At 47.1% G+C, this 16,406-nt stretch overlaps 1 protein-coding gene across 2 annotated transcripts in view; it reads right to left on the reverse strand.

Moving 5' to 3' along the window:
• Positions 1-13,897, reverse strand: part of WLS (Wnt ligand secretion mediator) — a 33,824-nt gene extending 19,927 nt beyond the window's left edge. For both annotated transcript variants that reach the window (XM_086462402.1, XM_086462401.1), the window contains exon 1: positions 13,792-13,897. In XM_086462402.1, coding sequence (XP_086318528.1) covers positions 13,792-13,897 — 106 coding nt within the window. The remainder of the gene's footprint in view (positions 1-13,791) is intronic.
• Positions 13,898-16,406: the final 2,509 nt, after the last annotated feature.

Raw genomic sequence — 16,406 nt, forward strand, 5'->3', positions numbered from 1 at the left:
AGATGACTATGTCAAAGTCTCCAGAGAAGAGACTCCAAGGCAGTCATGTAGAACTGGGGCTAAGCCGGCCAGCCTGCAGGCTCCTGCGGAAGGCTATTTTCATGTTGTCACCATCCTCATTCTGATAGATGGTCCTGGACTTCCCGAACAGACCATGGCCCACCAAAAAAACTTGAGCAATAAGCACTAACACCCCACCTACAAACTTCCAATGAACTTTTCGATGAGAAAAACAAGCCAAAACTGAGCAACACCCACCCAGCCAGCCACCCCCAGCCCCGTCCAGGGCAGAGCCAGCTCAGGGTTCCCCAGGCTCAGCACGCTGACATCCATGCATGCTACACCCAGATGATTCAGACCTGGCTCCCTTGTAATTTGGCCGCAGCATCACAACAGCAGCTCTATTGCTTTTTGGGATCCAAGCCAGGAACCCTGCGTAGCATCTTCCCTAATGTGCCACCTCATTAGAAAGATGACATCCACACTCCTTCCTACAAGCAGGGGAGAGATGAGTCAACGTGCGAGCTGGGAGGAAGTTATTAAAAAGCAGTTGTTTATAAACGGCATTTTTCAACTTTTTTGGACAGGAATAAATTTCCCCTAGCTGAAAAGAAGCAGTGATGCTGGCATAAAGGGTGTGCTGAAAGTAATTTGCTTAAGCAGGGATACTCCCAGATCCATACGTGCTCTCGCAATCAATCCACAGCCTAAATGCATCACAGAAACACAGCACTGCTGCATCTCAAACCCTCGCTGCATCCAGCAGGCCTCCAGGAACCACAGAAGACTCATGTGTTACAGCACGCCCCCCAAAAAAACAAATCATTGATGTGCCAGAAAGAAACAGCAAAAGATAATAAAATCAAGCATTCAACGAGCAAAGAAACAAAAAAATTTAAAAAAAATAATCTATCTGCAAGGCCAGGATGGCAGAATGCTTTAATAACATGCTGTAAGCACGTGAAAATGTGCAATGTCCCTTTATCATGCCTTCATGCAGAACCTGGTAACCACGGCTAAAATTGCAGCTGTGAGTGAATAGTAGGAATATTGTGAAATAAGCCAGACATTTAGGCCAAGCTCGCACAGCTTTTAAATGACAGATCTTTGTGCGATTTCAAAGTAGGCATTTCTGAATTAAGAGACATTGTTACTTCTACAGAGAAGACAAACGTTTCTTGCTTTGATGCAACTCATTATGGTCATAAATACATGTTTTCATCACTGACTGATTATGATTTTAAATACTTGGCATGCTCACTCAAGCATCCCCTCTGCCAAAGTTACAGCTTTGAGGAGCAAGAGACAATTACTATATATACTCCTTGTTGGGAACTGCACACCAAACAAGCGTCGTCACTTGGCTTCCATTACTTATTTGGCCCCAGTCCCATTAAATTCAAGTGAGTGTTGAACCAAGTGGAAAAAAACGCTTTGTGAAACTGCAGCCAAGTCAACTAACAGTATTACAAAGTGCTATGCAAAACAAAGCTAGCATCGGGGGATTTCAGTTAAAATATGGTGCCAAGCAGGCTGCTTTCAGCCATTCTGCCTGTGGGCTGGTAGGTGCTTCAGCTTTATATATATCAAATGATAGATGTCTGTAAATAATTAAAGAGCCATTTGTGCATAATACAGTGGATAAGCCTCAGCCCATGTTCCAGTCTGCTCGCTGCGATGAGAAGCGCTGCAGGAACGCAGGTACCATTTGGAAGGGTTAGCAGAATAACCAAGGCGCAGGGCTTTTATCAGGAAGGTTTTCCAGAAGCTGGTTGGGAGCTCAAACAACAGTCAGCCCCGTGAGCTTGGGTTGGGGCTGCCTGGGGAGCCCCCACAAAGGAGTCCAGGCTCAAGGGGCCATGAGCAGGCATCAGGCAGAGACCCCTTGTGCCAAGGCATTTGACTCCTGTGGTGCTGGATGCCAGAAGCCACAGGCACGAGGCTGCCGGAGCTGCCAGTGCTGTCGATGGATACTTCCAAACCCCTTACGTAAGAGAAAAAACTTCCCACAGACAAGTTTAGAGACAGGATGATTCACAGCAAACGCTGTCAGAGCGACAGCCACGATCTCTGGAGATCCGGCGTGCCTGTGCCCGTGGGAAGCAGGCAGGAGGTGACGGTAACCACCACAGCCCTCCTTACCTCTGATGGGACAAACCTTCATGAAATCTTCCTTAGAAACCCAGGCAAGCACAGACGTGAAAAATCAAACCAACACTGTCTGAGCAATCTCTCTTTTGCAGTTCCCTGGTTTTCATACTAGTTTGGGGAGTGAATACAGTTTACCCTCTTTGAAGCCTGTTTGCATATAGGCTATAAACACATTTGCCTTAAAGGTATGCCATATGCTGCTGGGGAATGGGAAAGCTGCCCACTCCATCTTCTCCAGCAGAGGCTTTGAAGGTGCATGGCTGACTGCAAAAGCCCCAAGGATATCCCAAACTACTTGGGTCACAGCAGATCTTGCTGTTCCCTGCCAAGGAAGCAGAGCGCCTTCCAATGGTTTTAGCCAGCGAGTCTGCCAGAACGCCAGATGCCTTCAGCAGTGTGGTCAGGGAGGACTTCTGATGAACCTTCAAAGTCATTTCAGCTCTGTCTTACAGATTGAAGCAACTCTTGCATACAATTTCCAGTGAGACTTTTCTAAATTTTTGTATTGAAAGTACCATATAGTCAATGGTACACTGGGTCAAGCATATCGGTTTTCTCAAGCTATGTCCCCAAGAAACAGCAGCAGTAAAAACTGAGACATTTGGGGGGGGGGGGGTGTGGAAAAGTTGAATTGTTTTCAGTTTTGAATGATCCAAAACTACTCAGTCTTGTGTTGAGCTGGTAGCAGTGTTCCACCCGAAGATGACAGCGTTATAGAGTAACTCCAAATAAGAGGATTTGAAGGAGACATCTCAGCATACTGTACATCCACTGGCCAGAGAGGTCAAAAGATCTTATGACCCAATTCAGCAAAAGATGTTGTGATTTGGTTTCTCGGCACTAGTGATGATCCTCATTGTGCAGACAGAGAGGATTTCTCTCCTACATCTCAACTGGAATTGAAATTCTTTCACTTCATGTAGACTAAACATGAGTAAGAGCAGAGGCAAACAGCTGAAGTGATTCATCACACAGACAGGACACCCCGAGCCATCCAAAGCTACATTCTCCATAGTAAAACCCTACATACAGCATTTACTGAAGAAACTGAGCATCCTGCCCCAAACACCCAGCAAACTGGTAAATAGCCATGAATTCTGAAGGGACTCAGGGAATCCAGGCCTGTCTGTCACTGGTGTCCTGCTTTCTTGAGCCACTGGGTTAGATACTGGTTACCACCATGCTCCCAAGTTTGGCTTCCAGAAATCCTCAGAAGGGAAAGTTTTCATTCTGGTTGAGACTTAACCCTCCTAGTTTGGTTCCTTAAAAAATAAACACTCATTCCCCCAATCAAAACAAACATAATTAATCAATCGCAGCATCCCAGCCTTCATTTTTTTAGCATAATTTTTCAAACAAAAGCTAGAGCCTCGTATTAGAGACTTACACTTCCTTGGCCAGCATATTAAAAATGAACCTGCTCAAAGGTAAGAGCACTGTTTGAGGCCAAGGAACCAGAGTTACTCTGGATGGGACGGGACCCTGGGAGGTCTCTTGTCTGACCTCCTGCTGGCAGCAGGGTCAGCCAGGAGGTCAGAGCAGAGCACTCAGGGCCTTATCCCACCAGGTCTTGAAGGTCATTACCGCTCCTGGGAGGCTGATTTCCTGCACTTTCTGCCCCCTTGTCCCTATTTTCATCACTCCGCATACAGACTAAATATTAAGTTATTATATAGCAGTTGAAGTTGAGTTTACATGAGGTATAGATTACTGTCAGCTGGATTACATGCACATAGCAGTCCCAACGAGTATATATTCCATTTCTTAGTCACCACTTCCGTCGCTGTCTCCTCTGTATGCCCTGAACCTTTGCCCTGTATCAAATTGCCATGTTTCATTCTTCAAAACAGTTTTTAATGCTGTTTCTACAACCCAGGAGATCAGACTGACAAAGCCTTACCACTCTGAAATCCTACGCTGGATCAAAAGAGGCACTTGGAAATCCTGCTGTCACCTGCAAGGGTGAAGCCTCCCTGTGCCAAGCAGCAATCTCATTTACAATCTGCATACTTGGTTATTGCACAAGGGCGTCTGCCAGGGAGCATGTTGTATGGACACAATACAATGTGACCACCAACACAGTTAACTTTCTCAACTCAGGAAAGTCACAGCTGGTTTTCCCCAGAGCTCCCAGTTCTGCGTGCTGTGTCCCAGCTCTTGCTCTTGCCTCGGCCCCACAGATGTTTCTGCTCCTCTCCACCCAACTTGCTCCCTTCCACTGTTGGGTGCATTTACAGCTGATGCTCGGCTGCCCCTACAGAAAACTTATGGGCCCAAAGCTTAGTTGACGCAGAATACAAAGACCAAGAATAAACAACAGTAGAAGGCGACCTTTTGGTGGCCATGAACCTTTAATGAATCTTCAAGCATGGGGAAAAAAAAAAAAAGACATTTCACCTTCAAATTTTTAAGAGAAAAAAGAGCAAAGTTAAAGACATTAGATCTTTAAGAAGGACAGAAGAAATCAGCTTTCTCCAAACAGCCATCAATCTTTAATAAATACCCTTTCATATCTTTGTGCCCCAAGCAAAACTTGCTCCTGCCTTGGGCTCAACTCTCATGCAAAGCAGGGTAGTGAGGGTATGTGGGGATGGGCGAGGGCAAATGGAACAGAGAGATTAATTTAGAGAAACTCCAGCACCATTCATAGCCCATGGGCCTTACCCTGAAAGGTAACAGTAAAGAGCACTGAGAAGCTGCAGAACTTTTTTTAATGATTTTTTTTTTTAATTCTCAAAGCCCCAGTTCAAGACTTGACAGCTTTAACATCTCTCTAGTACAGCTGTCCATGCAGTGTGGCCTCTTTAGTTTTGGCTATACTGTCCTTGAAGCAATCTATCTCCATTAACCTGAAAGCATTCATTGCCCTTGTTTCTCTGCATTTAGATTTAACTCTTTAGGTTAAAAAAAAAAGTTACTACAAGATAAGTGAGCTCAATTTTTCAGTATTTTCATTTTACTGTATTGCGTATGCCTAGATTTGCATAAGAGCACCTCGGTTTATTAATTCCAATACATTAAGTAGATCTTTAGAAAGCGCCTGTGATAAACCCTGAAATAATTCCTTCCTTCTTCCCTCCTCCATGCTCCTGCAAACAAGGCATTCAGCCCAGTTACACGAATAACATCCCCTCTCTGCTCCCGCATGAATACTTACCTCTGTGATATATAGTTTGCACCTTCTCATCTAGAACACCTACAGCATTTCAAATTAACTACTGACCCTTGCTCTCGCACTATAAACAAGCCCTTTAGAAAATCTCAATTGCATTGTGTCTACATTGATTAAAGCTTGAATCCCACTGACCTCATGTGGTGTTAACTTCTCCCATGCACCAGGAGCATTCTGCTTTTCTACTCAATTACCCCCTTCTGAGCAGAGCCATCACTACCCAACGAGCACACACAATGGACTTCTGCTTCATTACACTAACCAACAGCAGGATAGGAATAAACAAGCTAATTTATCATCGGACAGACTCAGCTTGTCCAACTAACAGTGAGAATCAGAACAACGTTACATATATTTATTACTTATAAATATGTATTCATGGCAGCACGAAAGTTTCTTTTCTGCCTCCCTCTTTCCTGACCTTGAAGCTACCGGTTTAATACATCAACAAGTGACCAGTAGCGCAGCCTTTAAATTACTTTTTTCTATTACTAGGTACTCCTTCACAAGCTACATGAAAGCCTTTTTCTGAACACTGCAGCCAGCAGCTTTTATATGCAGAATTTCTGTACATTTAAATCATCTAACTCATCTTTTAAAAAAACAAACAAACAAAATCCACTACCTACTGGAAGCCCACTCCCCTTGGGAAGCCCACTCCCCTTGGTAAAGGTATTTCTTTCTTTCTTTGAAAGTAAGACTTTGAAAGTTTGACTTTAAGCTTTATCAAGACCACAGTCCTTTAAAGTCCCAGGGCACCATTTCCATCCTTATTTACAGCAGGAGTTGCCAGACATATTATAGCTGAACAGCCTCATTTCTGTTGTCTCCAACAGATTTTTCAATGCTACAGGTTTCCTTGTCTTTTTTGTTCCAGACCATAAAAATGAACCTGTCCAAACACCACTGAAGTCTAGTTTGGGAGATTCCTGACCCAAGTTCATGTTCTGCATCCCTGCTTTGGACATGGAGAGCAAGCCAGGCTGTGCACGCACCTCCTCTGGTGACAGCACTATCTTGGGCAACACTGGCTTTTCCACCTCGTTTGGAGAGTGATGGGAGTCCTGACCCAGTTCAGCGTATGGCTGGATGGAAGGGGATATTTGGTGGCAAAGGCAGCAGCCCAGACCTCTGCCGAACTCAAACCTACCCTCTTAATAGACCAGGGTGGCAAGTGAGCTGCCAGGATTTGGAGGTCCCTAACCACACACTACAGCCAGAAGAACAGTCTTGCTGTGGTTTTGAGGAATTTCTGTGCTTTCTTAGCTCCCTGTAACCATTCAGCAGCTAGAGACATGGCTGTGTATTCACATTGGAGGGGCAGCTGGTTTTTTTTTTTTTTTTGCTCAAGGTTTGTTCTTCAGTGCTACTTTTGCAGCTTTGGGCCATGCCAGCAGAAGAGCTGTCCATGCAGTGTGGCCTCTTTAGAGCAGCACAAACTGGAAATTTTCTTCAGTAAGTCAGTTCTCAGAGAGCCACAGGAGCAGCTGTGCCAAGAGCCTTTAAAACTGAAAGTGCAGCTGGAATCCCCACTGTGGGAACAGGAGCCTAAGGGCCCTGCGAGGCTGCTGCCACCCCACACCAACCAAAGGGCTTCTGGGGAACAGTCTTGCTCTCAGAGATAAGGGATTATTCCCTTCAGCCCCAGGCAAGTCACAAAAGCAAGAAAATCTTATGAGGCACTAGAGTACAAGTAGATTTGCTGGGAGAACTAAATGAATGACCTCCACGATTCGCACACATATGCAACAGCAGCAACAAATGCAAATGAAGAGAGCACTAGCAGTGCAATTCCATAAATGCAGAAATATATATTAAAACCCAGTGTATTTAGAAGAAAAAAAAGGTAGAACTGATATACTAATTGCCATAGTCTGATCTTCTTCCAAGCCATCCTTTGTCAATTTTCGACTCAGATGAAATGCATTTCCTGCTACGCCCAGCCAAGATATCAAATCCCTGCAAACAGAGGTCTAAAATAGCAGCATGACCTGACGTTATCCAGCACCTTTTCTCCCGAGCCACAGCCTGAAACTCCCCAAGCCAGGCACTACAGATAACAAGACACCTTGAAACCGCCAATACTCAGATATGTAAAGAATTTCATCTGCATGTGAATAGGAGGGCTGAGATCCTCGGGCCCTTCCCCAGGCTGAGGCCAGCAGTGGGCAGGCCTGGAGCAGCAGATGGACACCTCGGGCCCTTCAAAGGCTTTTCGAGGCTATCAGAGAGTTATAACTTGACTTCAAAGACCATAAATGTTATTTACTAACGAAAAGACTTCCTGTTTAATCGTTATCCCTTGTGAACCACAGAGAGGCACCACCACCACCGCCTGGTAAGTGTTCAGGTCACGTTTAAAATCAAGCCTAGTTTAGTCAGTATCAACACAAAAGAAGAGAGGAGCAGCAAGAGGATCATCCTCTTTATGTAAACTACAAGGCACAGTTTCCCTGATGCATTTCTCCCAAGTGAACTGTAGTTTGGAAGTGATGCAACTGTGAGAAGAGCAAAAAAACCAGCACCTCTGAGGATTTACAGCCTCACTGCGGGCTCCTCAGGCCCCCAGCATGGATGTTTCTGCCTGGGAACTCTCAGTTTCTGGCGCATTTGCCCATTCAGCTACAGTTACAGCTCTTAAAAAGAAGAATTGAGCAGACCTAAACTAAATAGACATGACCTTTCATGTCTGCTTTTTCATCGTCTCCCAGTGCTTCTGCCAAGGCTGTAGCACTAAAGGAATGTGTCTATACAGAGGAGTCTATTGGCATTCATGTCCACGGTACAGCACCGACCTATTCAGCACGGCTTGCCCATCTTCTGGAGAGGCCAGCGATGAAAGAAAGTCAGACACAAAAATGGTCTTTGTCCTGGAGCCCACAGCCACTCTTCCCTAGCAGGCTGCATCCACATACCTTCAAAATCAGAGCATCTCTCCTGTCAAAAGACCAGTTCAGCCCTAAGAAGGTAATGAAATCCCAGGAAAGAAAATTAAATCCTGGAAACTCACTGCTCAGGAGCCAAATCAGACATTTAGATAATGAAGTGGAATTGTTGATAGCTGCTCAGCCATTTATACACATGACTCATTATCTCTCTGGGTGAGACACACAAGTAAGAGTTATTTGCTTCAGTCAAAACAATTCTGTTTTTGCAACCTTAAGCCGAGGCAAGGGAGCAGCGAACCAGCACCTTCTTAAATGCATCCCCCTCGTCCCACAAGACTCATGTGCTAAATAAATACCTCCACTTTTCCAATCAGTTAAATTTGTAAAGCGTACGCCTGGGCACAGACTTGTGGTACTTAACTGTACCTATGCCTGCTCCCGGACTTTGTCTTCACTACAGAGAGGTTCTCCCACGCTCAGTCAGCTCATTTGAACTGAAACCAAGATAATCTGTGACTTGGGACAAGGCATCCTTGGAGTCCTAGAACTAACTTGCATAAAATAAGGAAAAGAACAAAGGAAAGTTCTAAAAGAACAAAAAAATCACCAGTTTGAAGCAGGGATATTGCTCCGCAGCGCTCTGTTGTCCGATTTCCTCCTGCACCCTCCATTTCAGCCTGCCCCCCCAGCAGCTTTGCTCTTTGCTTACAGCCACCCACGGTACTGGAGGACCAGGGGCAAGAGACACATTGCTTTGCAAGACTAAGTAATGGAGAGAGAAAGCTGCAGGGAAGGTGGGGTAATTTCTTGACCTCTGGTTGTTAGAACAGACCAGGCTATCCAGTGAAGCACTAGCTGGCTTCACAACAAGCCAGTAAGCATGCCAGAGTCAGAGGCTGCAGTCTTGCACATCTGCCCGGCTTCTGCAGTGATCAGGCAGAGCACAAAGCCCCCCTAGATGCATGAAACCCCACCTGGGCACCAGCAGCACCCAGGAGGCTCAGCATTGTCCAGTACTCTGTGGGAGCTGCAGAGCTAAGGAGTATTATGAAAAGTGGCCCACACTTTGGGACTGGATTAACACAAAATCTCCTGCTATGTCCATGAACTCCGGACAGATTTGAGCAGTAAAGTCTGTCTTTTTTTTTTTTAAATACTGTGTATATAAACGAATTGCAGGATGCAAAGGCAATTAGAAAGAGGGACACCATCAACAGCTTCCCACAAGGTATGCAGAGCAAGATGATTTGTAATCAAAAGCTTTGGTTTAAAGAAAACAAAGATGCATTAAACCCACACTAGAGTAAAGTCAGACTTCCATGCACACCAAATTTCTACCAGCCAGCAGTTGGAAGGAGAGGACACAAAGTGTCCTAGCTCACCCTGGGCCCCAGAGCAGCAGTTGTGGTGTGACCTCTGTTGGAACGCCTTGGTCAAAACCCCCGGTTACAAGCAGGGCCAGATGGATGTCAGAAGGTTTGCCCTCACGCCGAGGCTGAGGCCATCACCAGCTCTGGCTGCACGTGCTGGTTAGCACAACTCAAAATCTAGATGAGCCTGGTTGCACGCGTGGAGACAGCCAGTGTGCCAAGTATCTGGCTAAACCCACCCTGTGCATTGGAAAGGCAGAGCATGCATATGCATAGGGTGCGAGGGCCCCCAGGCACGCTGGCACGACTGTAAATCAGCTTTAGCCTAATTTCTCACCAATTTAATGCTGCCTTGAATGATAACGGGCAACATTCCTGTTCGATCCCATTCTCCTCTAATACACGTATGCTATCACTGATAGCAGGGGAGAGAAGATGATGTTGTATTACAACTGATTTTATGGATCATGTTTTATCGGGTGCTGGTACATCCTAACTGAACATGCAACACACTCCAGAAGCGTAACTTTTAAACAAGGTGTCTACCAGGGAACAGAGCAGACACCAGAAATTCTGCAGGGCTTGGAAACAGGTTGGTTCGAGGCAGTGACAGCCCCAGTTGTCTGGAGCAAACAGTTCATTGCTGCAGCACGACAACAAAGAAACAGCTCAATAAAGTTCTCTTTTGAGGTGTTTTCTCACTCCCTAGCTTTGCAAAGCTCCCTTAAACTGGCACAGGAACTTTGGCCTGGTGAGGAATGACTCCCGTACACATACATCTCGGGTTTTGCCAACAAATCTATGTGAGAACCGATAGAGCCCTGCTTCCAGATAAAAGAGCTGTTGGAAATGTGCAAGTCCTATTAAAACTCTGACATTAATGCAGTTTACTGTTCAACTAGACAAGAGAATCACCACTGGCAGAAGACCCAGTTTCAGAAAAACGAAGCTTTGTCACCATTGTCATATCAGGTACCAATGCGTTGCGCATTTGTGTATTTTGGACTTGCACAAGTAATCTGTTAAAATAGAGCCCTTAGTCATTGTTTTGAAATATGACCTAACTGACTGCTAAAGGAAAGGCTGGTTTGGCTTTGTAGCCGTGTTCCAGTTGTGTACATATTTTGGTTTGTCTAGACCTGAATAAACTAAAATAACTAGATTCTTGGTGTCTCTTTGGTGCGCTGGATCAAACCAGACCAGGAACGCTATTTCAGTGACACCTCAGCTCCCATCCCACCTTGTGTCACTCCTCTCTGAGGAGCAGCAGTCCCATGTCACTGCTGTCAGAGCTATTGGCAGTCCCAGTGCTCACAGCACCGCTCCGCTCCAGCCACACTGTAGAAGAATGCCGGCCACAGACCCATTTCTCACCAGATGCCTCTTAGAAAACACCACATGCTAGGGACTAAAGGGGCAGCACCCCAAGCTGTAAGTCTAAGGAATCAGCTACAAGCCCCAGGCTCAGACCTTCCAGGGACACAGGGACCCCAACAGCGAGGTGTGCTCCAGGTCTAATCCCTGGGAAGATTTTCATGCAGACCACAAGGCTGCAACACCCTGCTTGTCTGTTGCTGCACCAGATGTTGGGGGCCACACACAAGAACTTACAGTTGTTTCACCATATACCCTTCGGCTTCCAGCTGCCAGGAGGGCTGGCTAGGAGCTGTTGTCACCCATCAGCACAGCTGCCCCACAGCCACTAAGCAAAGAGGGCAACGAGCCTCTGATGCATCAGAAGTGGTAAATACTGCAAAGGACAAAACAGTTTGGGTGACTAATTAGTGCTCAGAGATCAGAAGGGGGGGTTTCCAGCAGTTAAAGTGTGCCCACAATAACCCCCCAGGATTCGCCTGCAGACAGAAGATGCGCTTCCTCCAGCAGCGCCAAGTTACCCTGAGTTTGTGCAGGACCATTGAGACTCAGCCCCAAATCGCTGTCTCTGTTGGCAAAAGAGCTGCTGCCCAACAGACCTGCCCACATCGCTCTCCAGCATCAGCTTGTGCCTCCCACCCAGGATGGGGCCTGGCCATGGGTGCCCAGTGGCAGCAGCTGGTGAGGCAGGGAATAGACAAGGAAGTCTGATCTAACAGCATCTAAGTTCTTTCATCTCCAAATCCCTACAAACCTCAACCAAAACATTTATGTTTATTCCCTGTAAAGCTGAACAGAAGTATGTCTGTTTATCACAGCTGTCCCCAGATGGCAACAGAAACAGGACTTTCTGATCAACACCTTCCTTTTGTACCAGCAACTTACTTTTTTTTAAGCTGTGAAGCAAGAAGCTACCAGAAAACCCCCCACTTTTAAGATGAACACGAAGTCTGGCTTCTCTGCACAACAGAGGCCAAGGAAGGCATTTTATCTAATGAATCAGCGCTGTGTTCAGTAACCTGCTCTTGAACTAGCTCTTTAAAAAAAATAAGAAGAAAGAAAAAACCCCACAATCCTAATAATATTCAGTGTGGTTCAGACGCACAAGACTAGAAAAACCAGGTTTTAATTCAATGTTTGCCACCGACTCCTTTGTGATTAAATAAAGATGAAGAATTGAAGCAAGAGAATGAGGGAAACGGAAGTTTTTGAAAATTACGTTTAGTAGAATTCCAATAGCTCTTAGGAACAGACAACCAGAGAGGCTACAAATGCAAAGCACTGACATGCATCAGGAACACTGAATCTGCTTTCTGAGGAACGGCCGTAGGTATTTCTTCAAAACTTCCCATATAAAGACCACAGCGAGAATGGTTTGACTTTATTCTCCCAAAGAGAATGTGCAACAAATTTTCTCAACGCCTTTTCACAGCAACGTGCCTTCAGCTATCCACAGCCCTTACTGAAATCCCCAATAGGAGCCCGAATAAATCCCTGGGAGAGCCAGCCCTCGCCCCGAGGGAGAAGGGGAGGCTGTGGGTCGGGAATTCCTCCGCAGGGCAGGACATCTCCACACTGGAAATCCCTAAAGTAGCCAGATATACGCGACGATCACTACAAGGAGCCGGCACATAACTTGGCTGCTTTCTAGTAAAGAAAGGAGAAAAAAAAAAAGTATTCCCGGGACTGCCCCAAACCCCAGCTCTCCTCCATCTTTCTCCTTCCATCCCCCAGCTCCTTCCCCAGGCCAAAACCAGCCCCCCCGGGGGCGGAGGGCCGGCAAAGCCCGGCTGCAGGTTCCTTGCCGAAGGTTATGCCTGTGCCAGGGCTTTCCCCCAGGATTCTGCAACGCTCCCCGCCAGCTGAGAGAGAAACAAACACAATCTGGGCTTAAAAAAAAAGTTTGAGGCGAGGAGGTTTGCGTGCCAAGAGCCGGGCCGGGCTGCCCCGCCGGCGGGGGAAGGAGCTGGGGAAATGCCCCCCGGGAAGCTCCAAACGGGGGTGGGGGCCAGGCCGACCCCTCCGGCTGGAGGCGGGGGGGGGGGGGGGGGCAAGGGGCACAGCAGGGGGAAGTGGCGGGGTGTTTTAGGCCCCCCCTCAGTAGCCATGCGGGTTTTCCATGAGCCGAAATAACCCCAAGGGGATCCCGCGCCTCTGGAAGCGGATCGGGGGGGGGGGGGGGGGGCGCGTCCCCCAGGAGAAACGAGCCCCGGACAAAAACGGAAGGGGGGGGGGGAAGGCGGCGCGGCGGCCACCCAAATGCACCCCAACGAGGGTAAAGCCAGCCCGGAACTGCACCCATTAATTTTCTTTCCTTTTTTTAAAAATTCTTTTTTGTTGTTGTTGTTATCATTCTGGCAAGCGGTGAGGTTTCCTCCCGCGGTCGGTTCGGAGGCCGAGAAACGGGGAGGGGCAGAGGTAGGAAAAGAGTGAAGGAAGAATTTCTTAAAAAATAAAAAAACAATAATTAAAACCAAAACCAACCAAAAAACCAACCAACTTTGCAATGCAAGGCTTCCCTGCGCGATCAGTCGCCATACTGAAGATTTCCCCCCTTCCTTTTTCTTTAAGTACAGCCCAAAACCAGGCCAAAAAAAACCCCCAACCAAACAAAAAAAAAAACACACCAAAAACAACAACAAAAAACTTTTCTCTGCCCCTTCTTTTCTCGCAGGCACTAGAGTGAAATGGGCACAAAGAGGCCCAGGGAGCCGTGTTTGCTTAACTACAATAGCAGGGCTAATTAGATCATAGGAGCGAGTCAGCGATACTGTAACAAGTAGCTAAACAACACGAGCGAGAAGGAAAGAGAAAAGTTTGCACCTTCGGCACTCACCGATCAGACCTCCCACCAGAAAGGCGATGACTTGGAAAACCAGCAAGATCCCCCCGACAATGCACAGCTTTTTGGTGCTCATGTTCTCGATGATAGCCCCAGCCATCTTCACCCGCCGCTAAAACCCCCCCGCTCCCCAACTCGGGGGAGAGGAGGAGGAGGAGGAGAAGAAGGAGGAGGAAGGGCAGCGGGGGAGGAAGGATGCGGCGGGCGGGCAGGCTCGGCACTGATTGCCCGGGCCAGCCGGGAGCCGGCTCCCCCTCCGCCGCCGCCAGCCGTGATTGTGGCCGCCGCTCGGCTGCATGTGGCTGCTTTAAAGGAGCTGGGAACCGGTCACATGACGCCACCGCCCCTCCCCGGTCCTTCAGCCCGGCCCCGGGGTGGGTGTCCCCCCCGCCCCGGCTCGTCTACCCCCGTGGGTCCCGCAGAAGGGACCCCGACACGGGTAAAACCCCCCCACGCCCGCCCGGGGCTGCTGTCTGCCTGGCGGCGGGGCGGGGGGGTGCAGCCTGCCTTTATCAGCGAATACAGCGCTGCAGGTGAACGCCTCGGCCGCCCTGTACCTTAGGAGAGGTTTAGGCAACGCCTGCCTAACTAGAAATGGAGCCAGGACGGGAGGAGCGGGGCGCTTCATCCTTCCCGACCATTTCGGCTGAAAGGCGCTATCACGTTTTCTCACGTCCCCGTAGCTCCGAGGCAATGCTTTGTCCTTCCCTTAGGGCTACTTTGATTAATCCAAGCAGTTTTCTGAGGTTTTGCCACCCCTCGTTCGTCTCCAAATCGTAGATGAGGGTTGGATGCTGCGTACCAGTCCCGCTCCCTGGAGGATGCTTGCCTCTCAGTCCGTCCACTCACAGGTTCCCATACGCAACCCAGAACCTGTTCGCTACACGCTGCCATCATCTCCGGGGTTTAGCATTGGTGCCTTCCAGGGATTTATGGGATACCACCAGGATCCATGCTGTGCTGCCCTGTTGGACAAAGGATACAGAGCATCGTTGTACACAACTGAAACTAGACAGGGAGTTGCTGAAAACACTCCTTGAGGACAAGTAAGCCATAAAAGAAAAAAACCGGTGACAAAAGTGCAGACAGGATCTATCAAAATGAAAGATGAGTCAAATATTTAGAGGCACAAACCAATAATAATCTATATAATACTAGCAAGAAAAAAAGTTTAGAAGAAACAAATGCAAAAAACCCAACAGAACCCACAGTAAGACTGCAGAAGTGTTGGCAATGCAATGTGGTAGCCCTGTAGCCAAACCTACCAGGCTTCCAGTAACGTGTTGCGTTTGTTGGGGATACAGAGAGAACCCATGTGCTGCTTTGCCTTGCCTCACCTAACGGGAGGTTTGTGCGTCACAATGATACCGGTAGCAGCATCAAAAGTGAATCTAGAAATTCAAGGATGAGTAGAGAAGCAGAGGGCACAGGGTTTAACCCGTAAGGAAAGACTACACCAGACGCTGACCATACAATGTATAGTCCACGCAAGGAGGCGAGCGCAAGAGCTGTACGTACTTGGTGTTCTGTTGATCAATGTTTAGGGAGAGGTCCCCTTCAGAAAGGGGGGGTGTGAGCCCAACATCAGGCCTCAGTCACCACCACCAACTTGCTGCCTTTGCGCCCTTTCCTTGACCAGAAAAAGGCCCACAGCTGGCAACTCCAGCAAAGCGGGCAAATTCCTCTACTGAGTCTAGATCCCAGCCCTCCAGGTTCAGGGCATTCAAAGAAGCGTTTAATGTGTCAGAGCCCCGGGGTGCCGGAGACATGCAAAGATGTAATGCTCGAGGCCAACCAACTCTACAATGAGGTATTTGGGATGATGTAATAAGATGTGACACTACCATCAAGATCCTGGATACAACAGAATCCATCCGAAAAGGACTGCAGCAGGGATCCCCAAATGCTTATGATGGTTTTCTAGCGCTAAGTCTTTGGCTTCCAAAGCTAGGCTTGAAAAACTAAATGAAACCACCAGCCTCATGTGCTAATTCTGTGATCTTTTCTTGACTTGCAGAGCTACAAATTCTCTTCCTCCAACCATCAGGCTAATAATGTAAGTTGGAATACAGGCGTCAGGAGTAAAGTTAGATATTTTGTGACTGCGAGACAGTTTAACCTTTTAGGATATTGCAAGTTTAACTTTTTTTGAGTTTCGTTTTAGCTTTCCTTTTACATTACAGTTATGACTTCATTGTTAAAAATAGCTCTTAATGGATGAGTCCTTTGTACCCATTATGAATCCACTAGGATCATTCATACAGACGTGCTTCCAAAATCAAAAGCTGTTTGTGGCTTTTTGCCAAGACAATTTAAGACTTAAAATACCAAATATTTTATACTGAAATTAAAAAAAAAATAAACACATAGAACAATTGTATTAAAAAGGCTTATTTTGAAATATCTAATATTAATTTTTAGGATGCCTATCTAACACTTAACGTTGATTCTGAGTGACAACTCTTGCTATTTTCTCTGTTGGAAATGGCACAAGCTTTTGAATTACATTGGTTCCCTTAGAGTCTGAAATCACCGCTGACTAGGAGAGAGCCTCACAAGTCCAGACCACCCTTCGAGGTCCCACAGTTATCCTATATGACAAAACATCT

The sequence above is a fragment of the Leptosomus discolor genome, chromosome 3 (assembly GCF_034619465.1).
Source record: "Leptosomus discolor isolate bLepDis1 chromosome 3, bLepDis1.hap2, whole genome shotgun sequence".
NCBI lineage: Eukaryota > Metazoa > Chordata > Aves > Leptosomiformes > Leptosomidae > Leptosomus > Leptosomus discolor.